Genomic DNA, 22,577 nt, shown 5'->3' with positions numbered 1-22,577 from the left:
ATCTCAATACGAAATGCCATATGCTTAGGTCCAAAGATCAACCGGTTATCAGCATCAAACTAAGAGCTGATGTTATCGTTTTATATTCTACACAAATATCGTCCTAACAAAATCTGAATATTTTCGGAAGACATATCTACATATAAAGTTTCAAGCACCTGAATTAAATAAGTAGATTAGTGGCTTTCCCGTAAGATTGCGTGGCCCTCATGGTGCTATTATTTAGGTACAAGGTAAAAAAAGGAAAAGCTGTCCCTGTGCTTAACTAATTAAGCACTATGTCATGAAGGCGTATAGGAGAGTGGATGTATTGATCCACATTTCTTTGACCTCGGCACTAGTTGCAGGTGAGTGTTCAGCTTCACGCCACGGCCGCTTTACACCCGGGGAAGGAGTTCCCGCTATGCATTGAACAGGAGGCTGGGTGGCACCCAGGGCTGGTCTGAACGACGTGGAAAAGAGGAAATTCTTGACCCTGCCGGGACTCGAATTCATACCCCTCAGTCGTCCAGCTCGTTGCCAGTCGCTATACCGACTGCGCTATCCCGGCTCCTAAGTTAAAGCTGTCTCTGTAACCGTGGAGGCCCATAGGCTTGTGAGACGTCGAGGCTCCCACATTTTCTAGACAGTCGGCTCACAGATTGCGGTAAGGTTGTCAGCCCTACGCGCCGGCCGTGCTTTACTCCCCAGGAAAATTATTTAATTAATTCCTGGTACTCATTTCTATTAGAGGCTGAGTAGACTTCAGGGTCATAGCGCGGCTGGAAGAATTAGGTCAATCGAAAAAAAAGTCAATAACCTCATTGAGACTCTAACCCGCGACCTTCCGGCTTGTAGTATAGTACCTCAACCAGCTATGCTACCGCGTGCCACCGATACTTCCCATAGCTAGGAAAATTGATAAATCGAATTGAATGTGCACATTAGGGCGAAAGTAGAGTAGCGCATGAATGTTGTGAAAAGAAGCTGATTCAAGTTTTTTCCTCCTTGCTTTGTACTGCTTCACTCCTCAATATTCCAGATATGGGCGTTACGTAAGTCAAGCAGAGGCAGTAAAATGAATACAGCTACATTAAAGGACTTCCAGTTTAGTGGCGCTTTAGTATCGTGCTGAGAAGCCCGCTAATTATGATGATCTATCGCAGCTACTATATAAAGCGTCAGTGAAACACGTGTTACCCGATAATGAGCCTTACAGCCGGAAGCTGCTCACTTGCGGTTCGTTATCGAGTTCATTTTCTTCGGATCTTAATTCGCTTCGGGAGAAGAAATGCAGGACCGTGCCACGGTTCAGGTAGCTATAAGCCGGCTTCAGTGCCACCTCTCCGTGCGGTGGCTTTCCTCTGCAAATAGGCGATCCAGCGATGCCCCTTACTAACCTGTCATCGCCCAAAATGCACTACACGACCAAACTGAATTTTCGTTTAGGAATTCATCTCTGACGCGGCACTGGGCTCCGCTAATTGCATAATATTTAATCATTAAACTCCGCGGCTTTAGTCCGCAAGCGAACTATACCGACCGAGCGACCGCCGCTTGTCGGCAAAGTTAGTGCCAAATTTAGCGGATAGAGAGTGTCGCGTGGTGAGCGCAACGAATCCCCACGGCCGTTAAGTTCGGTTTTCTAGACCGGAGCCGCTATTTCCTTGAAATAGCTCCTCAATTATCCTGACGAGGCTGAGTGCACCCCGTTCCAGACCCACTACTTCTCAGGAAATCTGGTAGCGCCGGGAATAGAACCTGGGACCTTTGGACCTGTAGCCAGGAACTCTGACCACTAGACCACAGAGGCATAAATTCACGTAATGCACACTAGTACTTAATATTTCTTTGGTGTTCGGTAAAGATGATTCAGTAAACTGCCGTTAGGTGAGTCAAGACAAATCTGAAACGACTGTAACAAATCAGGACACTGGGTTATTTAAACATAGGTGTAGGAGTTACAACTTCCAGATATACTCTTCATGATAAGGTACTCACTGATAAGTTATGCCAACCGCTATTTCCTACAATGTAGACGCCCTTGAGACATAAACGCTTTACAGATACTGATTGTTGTCCTACTTAGTAGTCATATGTCAAATAATTCAACTTGAAAGTAAGTATTAATGGTTTGTTAAGTTCTATATTGAATAAAATGTAAATAAATCAAGAATTTAATGTAAAAAAAACTACANCTGCTCTGAAGACGGAGGCGCTGCGTTCCTCCGAAACGTCGGCCAAAACGAAGAATACACGGTGCCTAAACCCAGAAGACAACTTTCTACATTTTAAAATGTTTAATTCAAATGGAAATCAATACTTAAAAAAAAGATATGTTAAAATTTTCAGCAGTTTCTTCAGGATCTGCGTTATGTACGGCGACGTTTCGAACAGTACTTAGATGAAGGTGTATGGGGGAATAAAGGTATAGCTCAACCATTCTTGACCTCGGCATGGGGTAAGACCCCCAGGTCTATAGTGCAGCTGGAAGGATTAGGTCAATTGATAAAATCCACCTCATCGGGACTCGAAGCCGCGACCCTCCAGCTTGTAGCACAGTGCCTCAAACAACCAAGTCACTGCGTGGGTAATAATAATCGAAAAGCTTCTTAAGTCCGTTTGTATTGCGCAAGGGCTGACAATATACATAATGGTACTGCTGACCAGTAGATTCTCCGAAATTCTCAAAGCGAAGTTTCTTTCACTCCAGAATTTGGTAACTTTAAACACTACTCGGGGGCATGCGGTGGTCTAGTGGTCAGAGTTCCTGGCTACAGATACAGGGTTCCGGGTTCGATTCCCGGGGCTACCAGATTTTCTGAGAAGTAGTGGGTCTGGAACGGGGTCTACTCAGCCTCGTGAGGATAATTGAGGAGATATTTCAAGGAAATAGCGGCTCCGGTCTAGAAAACCGAGATTAACGGCCGTGGGTATCCTTTGCGCTGACCACGCGACACCCTCTATCCACTAAAGTTGGCACTAACTTCTCCGACAAGCGGCGGTCGCTCGGTCGGTATAGTTCACTTGCGGGCTACAGGCCACGGAGTATGTTTTTTCTTTGTTGTCTTATACGATGTATATACTCACTGTCTGAACTTCCATCAGCCCCACTCAGCTTCGGGATATGGCTAACGCTTCAGCAAAAGTCACGATCCGCAACTCACAAAAACGAACGTCACTATTTCCTGCGTCCTGCAGCGCAAGGCTCGTCCCAATATAACGATCATAATCACATAAGAGCTTTAAAATAATAATCCTTTTCCCGAGAATGGGGTACTCCGTACGGACAACTCTGGCTTGAACCCGTCTAAATTTTCTCACAATGCGAAATCCTGTGAGGGACTATTTCTACCTAAAGCGTTATAAGAAACGACGGGTGACGTAAGAGACGATCATTGTAGATTAACTGCACACGTACTTAAAATTTACTTAATCCGTTCTCCTTATACCTTCACGGTGTCCAGGTTGTCCCTCCCTCTTTAATCATTTTACAGACGGTAGGACCCCTCGGACGAGTGATCAGCTCGTCGCAAGGCCTCTACCTAAACACAGGGCAACATAAACACAGAATAAACACATACCAAACATCCATGCCTTATGTGGGATTCAAATCCACGATCCCGGCCTCCGAGCGAACGAAGACAGTATATGCTTTAGACCACTGGGCTACCGTGACCGGCCTCAGATATTTAAAAACAGGAACTTAACACTGTGTATAACCCACGCGTTGTTCCCTATCAAGTGTTTCTGAACCGCCGGGCCGCGGACCGGTACCGGGCCTTCGTCTTATAAAAATGAATTTACCGGGTAGCGGCCTGACAAAAGTTGAGAACCGCTGCCCTAGCCCCATTAATACACGGGTGCATGATCGAATTCCCTCACAAAATTACGTTTAAGTAAAAATTTATGCCTCTCACTTGGCCCGCGCAGAAACCAAATCAACGCAATTAGCTTAACGTCAATATACATTCCCGTTGAAGGAGTACGTTTTCGTTCATGCTGTGTTATTTCTTGCTCATGACACGAACAATGCTTCCGTAGTACATCGTATTCTGTAGGGAAACCGATCCTTATACTCTCTTGTCTCTTTCTTGTTTCTCCCCCGTTGAAGCACAGAGCATCCGTGAAACGCTTAATTTTACTTCAGTTTCTCAGATTCCCTGAGAAGCAGTGGGTCTGGAACGGGGTCTACTCAGCCTCGTGAGGATAATTGAGGAGATACTTCAAGGAAATGGCGGCTCCCGCCTAGAAAACCGAGATAACGGCCGTGGGGATCCGTTGCGCTGACCACGTGACACCCTCTATCCGCAAAAGTTGGCACTAACTTCACCGACAAGCGGCGGTCGCTCGCTCGGTATAGTTCGATTACGGACTACAGGCCACGGAAATTTTTGTTTTTGGACAGTCGATAGGACTCCTTGAACGGGAGATCAGCCCGTCGCGAGGCCGCTACCTACATAAGGCAACACAAAAGCAGAATAAACGTACACAGACATCCATGACTCGAGTCGGATTCGAACCCACGATCCCAGTGTTCGTGCGGGCGAAGACGGTACATGCCTTAGACCGAGCGGCCACAATCTTCCTACAGCTGTTCCTAGATCGATCGTTTCCGAATACAACATTAACATTTCATACATACACGCTGGCTTATTCTGAGTTAGGAACAGCGCACACACGATCGTTACTGCTAACAAAAGTTCCTCAAGGATACATCATGTTACACAGCTTGAAAAAAAAATACAAAACCTACATTTCAACGCGGTAGCGTAGTTGGTTGAGGCACTATTCTACCAGCCGGGAGGTTGCGGGTTCGAGTCCTGAGGTAGATGCTTTTTTCAATTTACCTAATACTTCCAGCAGCACTATGGCCCTGGTGTCGACTCAGCCTCTAACAGAAATGAGTACCAGGAATATTCCTGGGGGTAAAGGGCGGCCGGCGCGTAAGGCTGACAACCTCTCCGCCATCTACGAGCCGATTGTCTTGATAATGTGGGAGCCTCAACATCTCACAACCCCATGGGCCTTCGCGGCCTGGTACAGGGATAGCTCTATCGTTACGTCTTCTTCACAAATGTCTTCAGACGTTGTATGTAGTTGTCAAATTTTTACCAAATGTTTTAAGATGTGACCGCCTCTGTTGTCTAGTACTCAGAGTTCCTGGCTACAGATCTTGAGGTCCGGGTTCGATTCCCGGTGCTATCAGATTTTCTAAGAAGTAGCAGATCTGGAAAGGGGCCCACTCAGCCTCGTGAGGATAATTGAGGAGCTATTTCAAGGAAATAGTGACTCCGGTCTAGAAAACCGATATTAATGGCTGTGGGGATCCGTTGCGCTGACCACGTGACACCCTCTATCAGCAAAAGTTGGCACTAACTTTGCCGACAAGCGGCGATCGCTCGGTCTGTACAGTTCGCTTGCGGACTACAGGCCACGGAATTTGTTTTAAGTTGTTGTTTGATGATAGCTTTCGTTTTCTTTCCGTCATATATGATATGTTTATCGGTTACAATTTGGCAGTACTGATTAAACGTATCATAAATGTTGTATCCATTCTTTGAGCCAGATTAATAACTTTTCCTTGAAGGCTTTCGTTTTGTCATTCCTGTAAATACGGTGCATAACCGCCTTGTATGGACAGGCTGGGTTCATTCAGAATGCTAAATACATCACTCAGAAAAGCAAGTGTTGCCATCCAATAGTCACTATCAAAAACTTCCCCTACATTGCATTTCCCTCCTGTAAAAAAATGAACCTGTTTCCTGCTATACTAGTCGTACAAAGCCGATATATTAGTGTGAAAAGAAAGGCAATATGGGGCGAACACAGTTCTGCACACAGAAGAGAACTGTCGTGCACATCACACTAAGCAATTGCTGGTTTAATGCACAAACTACAAGACATACAGCACGTACTATTAATGTTTATAATCTTACATCTTAGAAATGCAAAATCAAATCATGTCATCATATCTCTCGGATCTCTTCCTATCCGAAACTGATCCACATTCCCGAAATCGGTTGATTATTCTCGTTACCGTCGAACTGTTAGGAACTGCAGAATCCGGATGTTCCCGACGAAACTCGTCTGCGACACGTGCATGAGAACGACTGGTGAAATAATGCTCCACACTTAAAACTCGTTGTTTTTGGGAAAACGACATGTCTGTCACGCAATAAACAAAGCTATACTGCAGACGTCACATGACCGATACACAACAGATGACGTTTCTACTCGTTCATAGTACTCCTACAGTACCATCTAGCGGCAGGAGATATAATTATATTAACTGCAATACAATTTATAACAACTTTAATTTGATGTGCGCGACTTTTCGATTTCCCTGTATAACATTTGCTTTCACAAAATGTACAGTTTTAACTGCATGTGAAAAGTAATTTGTAGAGTTCAGGTGTTATATTTGGGGGTTGATGAAGTTGTTTGCTATGTAATAAAAAACGGTACGTTGCAAAAGAATCAAAATGAAACATTTTCTTAATTTGGGCTACAACTCGCGAGTGACGTTCGGTCACTTGTGCAGCTCCATCTGTACATTCGCCGATATAGCATTTCCACTGCAACCCCTTCTTCATGATAAAAATCATTCAAAGCGCTGAAAATGCATTCGCTAATGGTATAAAGTTTTTAGTTCCAAAGAGGAAAGCATCTCTTCCTTGATATCCTCTTTGCAATGACCTCTAAGCCTCTCTCACATACACACATAACCCAGTAAAATGGCCTGGTTTGATACTTCTGTCGATCATTCATTTGAATTGCAAATCAATCAGAATATATAATTTTATTGATTCTCTGCTCTGTAACACTGTCTGATAACATAACACCACTCCGATTTATATTATCGCTGGAAAACGAAATATCTTTAATATTTTTGCATAACATTAAAAAAAAGTTCGGCACACACATCCACTACACAATGCTAAAATTAAATCTTCTGCGATTGTGACGCGTCGACAGTGCCATAGTTCAAGCGGTTAGTCGCTGGCTTCCCACCCACCCTATTTCCTTGAAATAGCTCCCCAATTATCCTCACGAGGCTGAGTGAACCCCGTTCCAGGCCTACTACTTCTCAGAAAATATAACGCCGGGAATCGAACCCGGGACCTTTGGATCTGTAGCCAGGAACTCTGACCACTAGACCAGCTATATATATGGATATACGTATTAAAGACACCATATAGAGATCACTCCAATGCTAAGAACAATTTAACGGAGTCCTTAAGAGCTGATAATCGCTCAGTTGATCAAGAAGTTCCCGATGGTTCATTTGCCTTTTCCACAACACCTCGACGCTAGTCCTTATTCTGATCTAGAGGAATCCAACCCACTCAATTCATTTAAGATCCATTGCATCTTTGACTACGTCTTTCAAGAGATCTCTTTCATCCAGGGTCTCCAAACGACATTTTATACGTACTTCTGCACTCGTCCATACGCATTACATGTCCAGTCCATCACTCTCTATAAGATGATCGTTCTAGTAACATGCGACGAAGAGTGAAAATTGTGAAATTCATTTAACTAAAACAATAAATTGTTCCTAGAAAAGAATCATTAAGTTATATAACTATTCACTTTCACGTTAGGAAGCCATTTTCCATACAGGTGGCATCTGAAGGAAACCAGCCGTTACTGATTATTTTCAGAACGTTTTATGTGTTGTCTCGTTACGAAGTCGAAAGGCTACACGTTACATAGCATACAACTGGACAATCCATGCATCAGACAACATGCCGTTGACTATATCACGTCGTTCCCACTCCGTAGTATTCACGTACTTAAAGTAAATACCAGCTCTGTGTTTGAAACTGTGCTAACTGGGGGTTAAAAACATAACTTAACGGAGAAATTAGGGGATGAGACAGAGGTATGAAAGGGATACGGAAGGAGATACAAAACAAATGGTTACCCGTTGAACTCCAATGGGCTCTTGCACCTATACCTATTTAAACAAAAAGTAACGCTCTCCCTGTACCAGGCCGTGAAGGCCCATAGGGTTGTGAGACGTTGAGGGTCCCACATTATCTAGACAGTCGGCTCAAAGATGGCGGTAAGGTTGTCAGCTTTACGCGCCGGCCGCAGTTTACCCCAAGGAAAATTATTTAATTAATTCCTGGTACTCATATCTGTTAGAGGCTGAGTCGACCCCAGGGCCATAGTGCGGCTGGAAGGATTATGTCAATTGAAAAAATCCAATGACCTCATCAGGACTTGAACCCGCGACCTCCCGGCTTCTAACACAGCCCCTCAACCAACTACGTTACCGCGTACCCCCACAACTATACCTACACAAACAACAAAAAACAAATTCCGTGGCCTGTAGTCCGCAAGCGAACTATACCGACTGAGCGACCTCCGCTTATCGACGAAGTTAGTGCCAAATTTTGGGGACAGAGGGTGTCGCGTGGTCAATATAACGGAACCCCCACGGCAGTTAATCTCGGTTTTCTAGACCGGAGACACTATTTCCTTGAAAAAAAACTGAATTATCATCACGAGGCTGAGTGGACACCGATCCAGACCCACTACTTCTTAGAAAAACTGGTAGCGCCTGGAATCGAACCCGGACATCTGGATCTGTAAGCAGGAACTCTGACCACTAGACCATAGAGGCGGCCCCTGACAAGGTTCGTGTTCTAACGGGATGTCTCACTTTATCGCAGGAAGAAATTTCTGCCAAGATATTTCTTTCTTTCAGTAAATATATTTATGGTACGGATATTTTTTAACGCACACAGTTTAAGTCAACCCTGAAGTCCAAAAACTCAATAATCCTGTGCCATACAGGTTTTGATCCATCGATAACATAAATTTTATTAAGCGAGTATCAAGTCTCTTAATGTTGCAGGATTTGAAGCGGTTATCGTGGCGGTGGTTATGAAAAGCGCTATCTTCTGGGACACAACGCCCTCGGCTTTCACACTGCCATATTTCTCAGCTTATTCCACCCTGAAGATGGAGGCGATGTTCCTCCGAAAAGTCGGTTGCCTTTCAATGGACTACAAGGCGTTATATCCCAGAAGATTTTACTCTTCTTTTAATGCTGTTTTCAGCGTAAAAAAAGTTCGACGTCCTTTGGTTATGAACGCTTTCAGCATTAGGAACAAAGCAGCAGTTACCATTTGCCACCGAGACTGTAGAATAAATGACAAGCATTCTTTGTATTTACTGCAGGCTGCAAGAATACCAATTCACCCTTTTAGGCATCATGCAGGATGTACGCTCTTTGCGTGCGCGATTCTTGAGGATCTCCTGCGCCGCCGGTCACCTACCAGCGCTTGCGCTTTAGAGGTCCCGTCACGTGCCTGCGCGAGAAGCATGTTTATGTGTTCATCACGCGCATCGATGTAATACATGACACTATATGGGCACACCAAGCCCATATCACTCTTTATACCTTTCGCATTTACGTCTATACTACCATGCTTTTACATAATGTAAAATCGCCTTTAACTGGAATCCAAAGGAACCTGTTATTATCTTTTCTTTCCGTTCAACCCAGGCATTTACTTCTAGACAGTTCATAAGCCATGCATTTATGACCTAGACCACAGTTTATTGTACACCAAACTGCCACTGAATTTGTCTCACTGGTCTCGTTTCTGCTTGAACTCATTCTTTTTTCATCTATTTATTTAATTTTTTTCAACCCCCTTAAGGAGAATACTTCAAGGAGAATTATTTTTCGAATTTACATTTTCGCTTTAAACAGTTTCCAGTTATTAAAGGTGATTTTAATTTGTTTCACGAAGTCACAAAATCGAAGACTTTTCTTAATAAGGCAGATTTCGTTGCGGATCATTGTTTCTATATCTGTCCATTTAATTTGGATTTGTGGTTTTGTTTATTGTATTTATTACTGTAATTTGACCGGCTTGTTCATTCTTGTTCTTTACTCTGTTACAGACCACTGATAAACGTACAAATATGGCTTTTTTTTTCACTAAGGTCAATATCAGATTTAAAATAATGCTAGTTAAATGTTGTTTTAATATATTTTATTTCGTACCTGGATAGCCGACAGTAATTCAGCCAGCTGAATCCGTTTTTATACTTGTAATACTAACCAACCTACCAACCAAATGGTCTATGAGGCATTTGTATTTAAATTACAAAATTTTCACTCATAGTCTAATCTAAAGATTATGCCACATAACCCAATCCCAATTGCATAGTATTTTACTGGCATACAATTTCTTAACTGCTTAAGCGTAGAAACACAGACAAATCTAAATGATCATGATCAAAAGTACGCCGAACGTCATACAGCAAATCATTGAACCAACCGAACTGCATCCCCTGCACGGTGTCTACATAGATCTGGCTACCGCTACATATTCTGTTTAGCATTACAACATAAACCAACGTAAACTTCGTGAGATTGACCGACGGGTTGCGTAATATGAGTAATAATGCTCTTTTCTTTTATTAGGGACGTATTCGGTTCAAATCCCAGGAAGGTATCTAGCTATCGGTTACTTCAGGTGATAGTAAAGTAAAGTAAAGCTATCCCTGTAAGAGGCCGTGAAGGCCCATAGAGTTGTGAGATGTCGAGGCTCCCACATTATCTAGACAATCGGCTCACAGATGGCGGTGAGGTTGTTAGCCGGCCGCGCTTTACTCCCCAGGAAAATTATTTAATTAATTCCTGGGACTCATTTCTGTTAGAGGCTGAGTAAACCGCAGGGCCTAGTGCGACCAGAAGGATTAGGCCAAATGATAAAAATCCAATGACCTCATCGGTGATATCTGAAAGAAATTTTAAATAGGCCTCGACTGCCTTCGTTCATTCACATTCACATTCCACATTCGCTTATTCGTTTGACGCCATAACCGTATCAATTCTGTTGAAACAACGTCCTCAGACCTAAATAACCTAAGAATGAATCGGGCTCGGCAACTGACCGCTGATGGTTCCCATCCTGAGCGAGTTCAATTAGTGCATGTTTTGCTTATCCAAACGCATGCCCACCCCACCAGACTTCATGCAGGAACACTGGGTAAAAACTACAAGCAGTGTTAAGTTGTCCCCATTCAACCTATATCTTCCCTCTCTTACGTCCGAACGTTTTCATTGGAATTCTGCTTTTAAATACTGTGAAACGACCGCCTCGGTGGTCTAGTGGTAAGAGGTCCTGGCTACCGATCCAGAGGTCACGGGTTTGATTCTCGGCGTTACCAGATTTTCTGAGATGTGGTGGGTCTGGAACGGGGTCCACTCAGCCTCATGAGGATAACTGGGGAGCTCTTTCAAGGAAATAGCAACTCCGGTCTAGAAAACCGAAACTAACGGGCGTGGGGATTCGTTACGCTGACCACGCGACACAGTCCATCCGCCCACGTTGGCACTAACTTCGCCGACAAGCGGCGATCGCTCGGTCGGTATAGTTCTCTTGCGGACTACAGGCCACTGAGTTTGTATTTGTAAACTTTGTATTTCCTTCCGAGAGATTAAAACTGCAAATTGTGGAATTATGGTTATTCTTCACACGTACAGCCGGTCACGGTAGCCGAGCGGTCTGAGGCATGTACTGTCTTCGCTCGTTCGGAAGCAGGGATCGTGGGTTCGAATCCAACACAAGGCACGAATGTTTTGTATGTGTGTTTATTCTGTGTTTGTGTTGTCCTGCATTTAGGTGGAGGCGTTGCGACCAGCTGATCACTCGTCCAAGGAGTCCTACCGTCTGTAAAGATGATCAAATGAAAAACAAACCTCGACACCGTAAAGGTAATTATAAGAGGAACGGATTAAGTAAGTTCACGCGTACATAACATTTTCAGGAGCCGTGATAGCTCGGTCGGTATAGCGACTAGGCTACAAGTTGGACGACCGAGGAGTCGGAGTTCTATTCCCGGCAGAGGAAAGAGATGTTTCTCTTCTCTGTAACGTCCATACCGGGTCTGAGACCCACCCAGCCTCCTATACAATGGGTTCCGGGGATTGTCAACCTGGGGATTAAGCGGCAGGGGCGTGAAGCTGCTGCGATTACGAATGGTGGGCCTATATCTTTACTTTCCGATATGACGTCAGGCGATGTGCTCAATTAATTACGCCGAAGGATACATTTATTTTAACATTTCACTGAGATGACTTGTAATCTAGGGGATGGTGCCAAAGTGGCGGGTTCCAGTTGGAGACCAGGCTAGGCCAGGGGGATTATTCCGCGTGCATCCCCATGCGCAGTCAAAAGGGTAACACCAAGCTCTCACAGCGGTCCCGATAGCAGGTTATGCTGCGGGCCCCATCTGCCGACCGCCACCATACTTGTCGCTGTCACATCATAGTACAAACTGAAAAGTCTGTCGGGTGAGTGCTTCCATCTTCAAAAAACTGGGTTCCTACTTTCATCTCAGCCGGGGAGGAGGCCAGGATGGTCTAAAGACAATATAAGGAGACAAGTGCCAGAACGATACTGCTGCGCAACGACTCGGTAAACACATTCCCGCGCAAGCATATGCCCGCCAACAATAAGACGTCCATTGCTAGAAAACGGACCAATCGACACGCTTCCTTAACAACAGTGGTTGTGTTTTCTTCGTAGTCCGTACAAAGTGGTTGTAAGGAAGTGTTCGGTTTTATAGAACAGTAACCAGTGTTGAGGCCGGTCACGGTAGCCGAGCGGTCTAAGGCATGCACTGTCTTCGCTCGCTTGGAAACCGGGATCGTAGGTTCGAATCCCACTTAGGGCATGGATGTTTGTGTGCGTTTTTCTGTGTTTGTGTACAGGTAGAGGCCTTGCGCCGAGCTAATCACCCGCCCAAGGGGTCCTACCGTATGTCTAAGATCTAGAAAAACCGAAGTGAACGGAGAAGTTCATGGAGGTAGGCCTAGGCCCTCTGGGGCTGTAGTGCCAAGAAAAAAAAACCGTGTTGAAGCGGGGTCGAATACCTCTACCGAGACCCTGCGAGTCGTAGGAGGCGACGAAAAGGGAAGTCTCAAATCTGAAACAGTAAAATATGGTCGCGAGTCCCAAGGGCCTCGGACCCGAGGAAGACTGCGCTGGCAAGGGCCAGCATCATGTACAAATGACAACCCTGTCCTTTCATCAGAGAGGGGACCCACAAAGAACAAAAACGTAACGTACCAATGAAGTATTCGTTTCACAACGAATATAAACGTACTAGGTGTATTGTTAAAAATTCGCAATGTACTTTTAAAATGAATGCCTGAAATGAGTAAAGGCTATCATATTGTGTGAAAAAGGGTTACGTACAAACGTGAGGTAAAGGTTTATTTCACAGGGCTTCACACAAAAACACGATTTTACACTAAATTTACTGAGAAAATACATAAAGATAATTCGCAACTTCTATGTACTCCAGGGCTGTTATATGTACTCCAGGGCTATCTATTAGGAGCCGGGATAGCGCAGACGGTATATAGCAACTGCCTATGGGCTGGACGGCTGAGGGGTCCGAGTTCTTGCTGGGGGCAAGAATTTTCTCTTCTCCAAGTAGTCCAGACTGGCTCTGGAGTCCACCCAACCTCTTATCCAATGGGTACCGCGGCTCATTCCCGGGGGGTAAAGCGGCAGGGGCGTGAAGCTGACCACTCATCTCCAACTAGTTCCAAGGTCAAGAAAATGTGGATCTATATACCCACTCCCCCATACGCCTTCATGGTGTAGTGCTTAATTAGTTGAGCACAGGGACAACTTTACCTAACTATCTATTTGTACCTCTGTTAAGCCAGTGTTACATAACCATTTTGCTCAGAACTAAAAATGAGATTTTACTATCTACTTAAATAACACGGGAACAAAAATAAAGCATTAACTTGGGGAAGGCAAACGAAAGAATAACTGTCTGAACATTGCACATGGAATATGTCAACGTGCATCCACCCATGAAAACTCGTGCATTTTAGTAACACATGCATGATGCCGGGCCATTTATACTCCGGAATGTGACCCCTCAGTGATCACCGAGTGATCAGCGGATGACAGTCTCTTGGAATTTGATCTAAAAGTCTTTGATCAATAAAGGCGTGCAAAGTCCCGCTTCTGTCTGCCGGCGTCAACTCACGTACTCGTGTCCTTATCCCATTCGTTCCCACGAAAGACGTACACTAACCGGAAGACACGCCGCGTGGTAAGTATCATGGCTGACAACGCAGACTAACTTATTCATGTTCGTTATGCTGATCAGAATATGGAACCCGAAGGTTCATTACCGTCTTCACAAGAGCCCTCCATTGGCCTCTATCCTCAGGCAGATCAATCCAGTCCATACCACCCCACCCTACCTCTCTAACTTAAAGTATAACCATACTTACTTACTTATGGAGCTGAGCCCGTCTTGAGGAGCCGCCAATTCTGCAGCTACTCAAGAATTTCCCAGCATTTTATGGAACCCGAAGGTTCATTACCGTGTTCACAAGGGCCCTCCATTCGCCCCTATCCTTAGCTAGATCAACCCAATCCATACCATTCTATCCTATCTCTCTAAGATCCCTTTTAATACTGTCCACCCACCTATGTCTTGGGCTTCCCAGTGGTCTCTTTCCTTCTGGGTTTCCCACCAATATCCTATATGCATTCATCTTCTCCCCCATTCGTGCTATATGCCCTGCCCACCTCATGCTCCGTGACTTGATCATTTTAATTATACTTGGAGAGGAGTACAAGTTATGAAGTTCCTCATTATGCAGTTTTCTCAAACCTCCTGTCACTTCATCTCTCTTCGGTCCAAATATTCTCCTCAACACTCTGTTCTCAAACACCCTCAATCTACGTTCCTCCCTTAATGTCAGAGACCCATACAAAACCATAGGCAAAATTTCAGTTCTGTATATTCTACTTCTTTATGCTTTTGGACAGCAGACGAGGAGACAAAAGGTCCTGGACTGAATGGTAGCAAACATTACCCGAGTTCAATCTCCTCTTAATTTCTTCCTGAATCAGGTTTTGGTTTGTTATCGTCTTTCCCAAATATCTGAACTGTGCCACATTTTCGAAACATCTGTTACCTATCTTTATGTCCAGATTTACCTCTTTAACTTCCTACCACCATCCCGTTAGTGCAAACTTCTGATGTGAAAGCTACACTATCGCCATGTAATGCGTGTTAGGATTCTGGAAGTTTGTATGAAAATATCCTTCAAGATACAAAACAAACTCCGTATCCTGTAGTCCGTAAGCGAACTATACCGACCGAGCGACCGCCGTTTGTCGGCGAAGTCAGTGCCAGCTTTTGCGGATAGAGGGTGTCATGTGGTCAGTGCAACGGATCCCCACGGCCCTTAATCTCGGGTTTCTAGAGCGGAGCCGCTATTACTCTCAAACAGCTCCCAATTATCCTCAAGAGACTGAATGGGTCCCGTTCCAGACCCACTACTTCTCAGAGAATCTGGTAGCGTCCGGAATCGAAACCCGGACCTCTAGATCTGTAGCCAGGAACTCTGACCACTAGATCACAGAGGCGGTCTCCTTCAAGAAACACAAACGTCATATTCTTTTAGAAAGAAAAGATGACATAATAAGGCGCCCAAACGAAATCGATTATGGTTTATACAATCCAGCAGGTTGCAACAGTTCATTTCTGTTAATTCCGGGTCAATGGAACTTTTACCATTTGGAACCACAACATAGCAATGAGCCTTATGAGATAAGTAGCGGAAGGCTTACTTTCCTACACAATACAAGCACCTACAGGTATTGGTAACGCATTTTTCTTCTAACTATTTCTTACAAGGCTGTCCATAAGCATCATGGCACCAATGAACAACATGCAAATACCTACAGCCACAGAAACAAAGTATTTCGGCCTCCACCTTGATCAAGGGCTCACTTGGAGAAAACACATCCAAACTAAAAGAAAACAACTTGACGTGAAATATCGTCAAATGTATTGGCTTCTCAATAGGAAATCAAAGCTCTCTATGACTAACAAAATACTACTATACAAAGCTATATTGAAACCTGTTTGGTCCTATGGTTTACCACTCTGGGGATGTGCAAAGCCTACAACCAATCTCATCCAGAGAGTCCAATCAAAAACACTAAGGGCAATTGCAGACACGCCATGGTATGTGAGCAACCTTACACTCCATAACGACCTAAAGATACCCTTCGTCAAAAATAAAATACTAAGAATGGCTTAAAGGTACAAAACCAAACTGTAAACCATGACAACGAATTAATAGAAGAGCTGTACTCCAACGGTCCAGTGACAAGAAGACTGAACAGAACATGGCCCCAAGACATCATCAACCAATGAAATAGACTACGTGTAGGAGAAACATCACTGGATGTTTCCCTTGCAAGCTAACCGCCTACAGTACATGTACTTAATACTCTGTAATGATGTAGAGTGTAAAGAAGCATAATAAGCAGAATAAAAAATATCATCATGGCATGTCTCAGAGATAATTTTTAACCACAAATTCTATCCGCTCATACTACGATATTCGGAAAGCAAAGCTACAAGTCCCGAAGTGGCAGTGCTGCCGTGTGAGACAGGAACCGGCCACAGTCACGGCAACGGTGTGTTCGCAGTGCCTGCTCAAAATGGCCGTGTCGATTCAAAAGCCCGCCAAATGTGAGGTTCATGCAGTAATTCGATTTATTCACGCGAAAGGAGAGAAACTGCTGCTGAAGTTCACCGCCAACTTGTTTCTGTTTAGGGCGAAGTTGTTATGAGCAGACAAAACGTGGCAAAATGGCGTCGTGAATTTGAGGCGGGAAGAATTGATGTTCATGATGAAATAAGGAGTGGAATGTCAAATACTTGCAATAGCCCAAGCGGTTAGTCGCTGGCTTCCCACCACGGCGACCCGGGTCAAGTTGGATTTGTGGTGAACAAAGTGGCGCTGGGGCAGGTGTTCTCCGAGTACTTCGGTTTCCCCTGCCAATCTTCATTCCACCAATTGCTCCACAATCACCCTCACCTATCATCTGGGGCTGGTACAATAGGCCAGAAGTGGCCGCAGTACAAGGGACTTAGTCCCACCCCACTAGCAAAAAGAAAAATAAGAACATATGTACAATACCGTAATATTTGGTCTATTCCTTTCATTTTAGATAAGCACGTAAATAACAAATGATGCATCTGAAGCAGGGATTCTCGAACTCTTTGATACCGCAATCAACACACATATTACGCAAACACACACTCGTGCTGGTCAGTGAAACGAACAGGTTTGCACATTACTGCAGGTCCATTTAGCTGTACGGCACAGAAAGAAATTTAATAGCTTTACAAATTCTGCACAACTACAATAAAATATTTTCATAGAGTCACGTAAAATTCGCAAAATATTTCGTGGGTTGCAGTTACATTTTCTGGAAGCATTTGCAACAAATCTTACTGACTTTCCAAAATTGTTCACTATAATTATATTTCAAATAATTCTTCAAAACTCGTCAACCACCTTACAGGAAGTCGCGATCCCCTAGGGGGTCGCGAAACGTTGCTGTATAAACCCTGATTCACAGAATAAGCTGTTCTCACATCAAAGGTCGCATGGGATCCGAACGGGAGTCTTCCGTGTGCAGATTTAAAACGACCGCATTTATGTAAGTATTCAGCAATAGTAAAGGCAAACTTGTCCCTGTGCTTAACTAATTAAGCACTACTCCATGACGACGTATGGAGGAGTGGATGTATAGATCCATATTTTCTTGACCTCGGCACTAAATGGAGTTGAGTGGTCAGCTTCACGGTCAGGCCGCTTTGCTCCCGATACCTACTGGATAGGAGGTTAGGTGGGCGATCCGGTCTGGACGACATAAAAGAAAAAAGTAAAACTATCTCTGTACCAGGCCGTGAAGGCCCATAGGGGTGTGAGACGTTGAGGGTCCCACATTATCTAGACAATCGGCTCAAAGATGGCGGTAAGGTTGTCAGCCTTACGCGCCGGCCGCGCTTTACTCCCCAGGAAAATTGTTTAATTAATTCCTGGTACTCATTTCTGTTAGTGGCTGAGTTGATCACAGGGCCATAGTGCGGCTGGAAGGATTAGGTCAATTGGAAAAAATTCAATGACCTCATCGGGACATGAACCCACGACCTTCCGGCTTGTAGCATAGCCCCGCAAACAACTACGCTACAGCGTATAGATCCATGCATGGAGAAGAGAAAATTCTTGACCCTACCGAGACTCGAACTCCGACCCCTCGGTCGTCCAGCCCGTAGCCAGTCGCTATACCGACTACGCTATCCCGGCTCCCTACTGTTTTGTGATTCATGAGAGTATAAAACAAGGTCGCTAATCTGTATTTGTAAAGACACACACTTGGTAGCTCCGCATTCTGAAAAGTCAATTGGTAAATGCATGACGAAATGTCTTGTCAGACTGTTCCAGCGTCTTCTTGGTACGGCTCCCTGCTTTGAATCATTCCAATGCATATAGGCCTGAATCAGCCGCGAATAATGCATGGAAACGGGGCGGACATATGGCCATGCGTACCTCAGGAATGTATGCCTAGTCTAGGTACACGAGACTTGGGTAGGCCGCACACCGGCATGCGTCAAGACATGTAACAGTGAAGACATGATATCTACGACATGACGCAAAGAAAGGAACACAGTTGAAACGAATAAGATTATGAAAACCATCGCACACCGTTCTGAGTCATGATGCTGATGTCAGCTTCATGCTGACGAATCACGAATGAAGCAAGACTACGTCTTTTGTCTCATATCTTGATGCTTGTCTTGACGCAAATGGTGTGCGGCGCCCTTACACACCCTCGACTTATTGTGGCTGCTTCATATGAATACCAAACTGCCTGAACAAATCTGCAGTCTATATGCGATAAAAGAGACGCCGGGATAGCTAAGTATAGCGACGGGGTACGGTCTAAAGCGTCGAGGGATCTAGGTTCGATTCCCGGCAGGGCAAGAGATTTCTCGCTTCTCCACAACGTCCTGACAGGCTCTGGGGATCCATACAGCCTCCTATCGAATTTGTACCTGGGATAACGAGGCCGTAGCGCGAAGCTAACAATTCACCTCTATCTAGTGCAGAGGTCAACAGGTGGATCTATACCTCCACTTCCTCAAATGTCTTCATGGTGTGATGCTGAATTAATTAAACATAGGGAAAACTTCACCATTGCCTTTTGTGATAAGAGTATTACATCCTATTTCATTCACGAGCTATGAATGCACGGACACAGAGGAAACAAACACATATTTCAAATTGCGTACGTGAAAATTCTCGCTAGACACGATATCACGTTATCAACTAAATTCTTTAAGGAATACAAGAAAATAGGACAGTTTTTGTTGATATGATCCAGCCTTATGTAAGGTTTTATACATTCATACAAAGGTAAGGTTTAAATAAATCTAAAAGTATATATTATTATTTAAAAAAAACAATATGAGCCAAATTATGTAACGACTCGTACATTTTTCATAAAATATGAAAATCTACATGACAAAGCAGCGTTACATTTAAGTATAATCTTTTCCTGTGCCAAACGTGTTAAAAAATGTTCCGCTTCACTAATTCGGAATATCATAAATTAATAAAAAATGTTCTTAGATATAAACATGTATGTTATGTATGACCGAGCAATCATCAAGTTTTCCATATCCAGACACGAGCCCCAAGGAGAACCAATGAAACGCACTTCTTCCAAGATAATTTTAGGTGAAATTCTTACCTTCACAACTTGGAGACCAATTACACCAATTCAAACTTCAAGCAATCAAGAGTAGGTCAAATTGGGCATCAAATGGAGCGGACAGAGAACAGGACGTCCAAGTTTGGTTCTTCTAATCGTGCCAATGTTTTCAGAAAAGCATCCACATGCAAACTAAAGCTAAATATGTGAGAATGTTTTGTTTTCATATCTGCATTGTTCCCTAGCAGCTGAATTTTACTTTTAAAATAGCCCGCGCCACAGCTCAAGCGGTTAGTCACTGGCTTTCCACCGCGGCGGCCCGGGTTCGATCCCGGGTCTGGTCAAGTGGGATATGTGGTGGACAAAGTGGTGCTGGAGCAGGTTTTCTCCGAGTACTTCCGTTTCCCCTGCCAATCTTCATTCCACCAATTGCTCCACAATCACCCTCACCTATCATCTGGGGCTGGTACAATAGGTCAGATAGGTCAGAAGTGGCCGCAGTACAAGGGACTTATTCCCACCCCACTAGCAATAAAAAAATACTTTTAAAATACCGACAGGAATATACAATCAAAATATCTGGCTTTCATCTTGTATTTTGGAACTTAATGCATGATGATGACTGGAAAAGTCTCAGATACATTTCTGAGAATTTTTTTCTCGCGAATATTCAAGGGGGGGAGGCGATGCGACTTGTAGCCTCTGAATATTTGTTATAACCGGGGAAACTTCTAAAGATGTAAAAAAGAATCAAATAAGTGCCCTTGAATTCATTATTGAGCAATCTAATACATATGGGTAAAAGCTAAAACTACTCCGGGAAATCAGTCTGAAAATAAATATTATATAGCATAGCAATACTAAAAAAATTAAGCACATAAAAAGAAATTAACGAAAGACAATATACTGTTAAGACGACTGAGGAATTATAGTGCGGGTAGCACTTATGCGAATTTAAATAGTGTGATATAAAAATAATGTCTCAATTTATGCGCTAAGTTCGAAGTAAAGCAAACCCCCTGCCCCCCCCCCAAAAGTGGGCATTTCCCTTACTTCACATTTATTCATATGAGTAAACTTGTATTGAATTATGCGGGGGTCTTAAGGAACGCATCCTAGCATAAAATGCGACTATACATCTTATAACTTGCAGGAAATTTAGTCTACAACTTAACGATTGCTCATCGTGAAACAAATCACATTCCCGAACAAGGCATGTACGTGTAACAGTCACATCGGTAAAAGAAATTACACTTCCACGATGAACCTCAAGGAGGCCTTTAACCACCAGGAGACAAATAATTTACTGAATGTGTCCCTTGCGTGTATGTAGTCTACTTGTATGCACAGCTGAAAAGAACTGAATGCCGACAACGTTGAATGTTTTTTTAGTAATTTAAAGGCCGAAATGATGTACGTATCAATAAACCTGCTGCATGCATGATCCGGACATCATATCCACTTTGGTGTATGTGTGGATAAATGTTTTATTATCCCCTACTATTTGCCAGTAATACTTTTATTAAATGGAACATTAGACAAGAATCTTCCAAGTCACTCCAAAACCCGTACGGGGCGATTGACTCCTTTCTTTGTCTTCCAAAAAGCTGGCAACTGTGCGTATACTCGGTCGCCTACTGCCTACCTCTAAATGCTAGCAGGCTATGTTGCCGATTCTCCGCAAAACAGGTGTAGATTATGGTACGGGAGGCTGGTTGGACAAGGGAAGCTGTCAAGTCTTGCTCGCAACTTCGCAAATGTGAACACAAAAGCATTGTAACAATGTTAACCAAACGCACCGAAATTTCCCCCTCTCCACCGCCACTTGCCTTGACCAAATGATTCTCTCATGACCCCATGGCCGGAGGACATCAGTTAAGTTCAAGACAAGATATTTGTAAACAAAGATTTGAAACACAACACTTAATATAAAAATTAAATTACTGAAGCTTCGATGTAATTTTCACATGAAATACATCATCTTTTACGATTGTTTGTTAACATTTCGTAAAAATATTCTCCGAAAATGAGAAAAAAAAAGAGTAGGTAAGGACAGAATTCTGTTTAGAAATATTACAACACAACTTGTTCGGTAACAAAATAAATTAGGATATTTCTGCCATTTATATAGTATTTACCTTCCCTAAGAATTTTCCTTTAAGGTATGTAGTTCTCGCTGAAGGATCTACTATATATTCTGATGTTTCTGTATCACTGTTTTTGTTGCTGTTAAAATGTGGATCCTTCAGTCCGGCGACTCCAGAATCCAAGGAATCATTGTTGCAATATCTTTCTTCCGTATTCCATGTTCCCGGGGTTGCACTCTTTGCCTCCCTACGCAAACGTTCCCTCAGTTCAGTGTTTTTCAAAATCAACTGTTCGGTATTCAGACTCATATTTTTTCGACCTTCTTGACTTCTTGAAAATGAGAGCACCACTCGTATACTAAAGGCCCATTATATGGCTCGCGAGCACAGCACACGCAACGCCCTCTCACACACCAAACACACATCCTTCGGCCCCTGCCAGACTACAACTGCTTCTTACAGTGGCGGCCGCAAGAGGCGCCAGTAGTGACGTCATGAACAGTGATGTCAACCTACGCAGATGAAACAACGCAAAGGAATTCGCCAATTTATTAAATTTCTGTCCTAACGTAAATGTGGCGGGGAAGCGGGGGTAGCGTAGCCGGTATAGCGACTGACTACGGGCTGAACAACCTAGGGGTCGGAGTTCGAGTCCTGATAGGGTCAGGAATTTTCTCTTCTCCAAATCTTCAAGACCGGCTCTGGGGTCCACCAAACCTCCTATCCGTCTTTCCCCGGGGGTAAACTGGCCGGGGAGTGAAACTGACCCCTCATCTCCAGCTAGTGCCGAAGTCAAGCGAATGTGAATCTATACATCCATTCCCCCATACGCCTTCATGGCTTAGTGCTTAATTAGTTAAAATTAAATTTAAATTCCCTTAGTGGGGGGGGGGGGTGTGGAGTCCAAGTGGGTGCA

The 22,577-nt window shown here is 43.8% G+C and overlaps 1 protein-coding gene across 1 annotated transcript in view; it reads right to left on the bottom strand.

The window, feature by feature from the left end:
* The window catches only part of LOC111864705 (serine/threonine-protein kinase PLK1), a 120,063-nt gene extending 97,966 nt beyond the window's left edge, over positions 1-22,097 (bottom strand). Inside the window, exon 1 of the mRNA XM_023852154.2 lies at positions 21,713-22,097. Within this exon, the coding sequence (XP_023707922.1) occupies positions 21,713-21,970 (258 nt within the window). The 5' untranslated portion in view covers positions 21,971-22,097. The remainder of the gene's footprint in view (positions 1-21,712) is intronic.
* Between the last annotated feature and the right edge of the window lie 480 nt (positions 22,098-22,577).

This window comes from Cryptotermes secundus, unplaced genomic scaffold (genome assembly GCF_002891405.2).
Source record: "Cryptotermes secundus unplaced genomic scaffold, Csec_1.0 scaffold616, whole genome shotgun sequence".
NCBI lineage: Eukaryota > Metazoa > Arthropoda > Insecta > Blattodea > Kalotermitidae > Cryptotermes > Cryptotermes secundus.
This window is presented reverse-complemented; position numbering and strand designations above follow the sequence as displayed.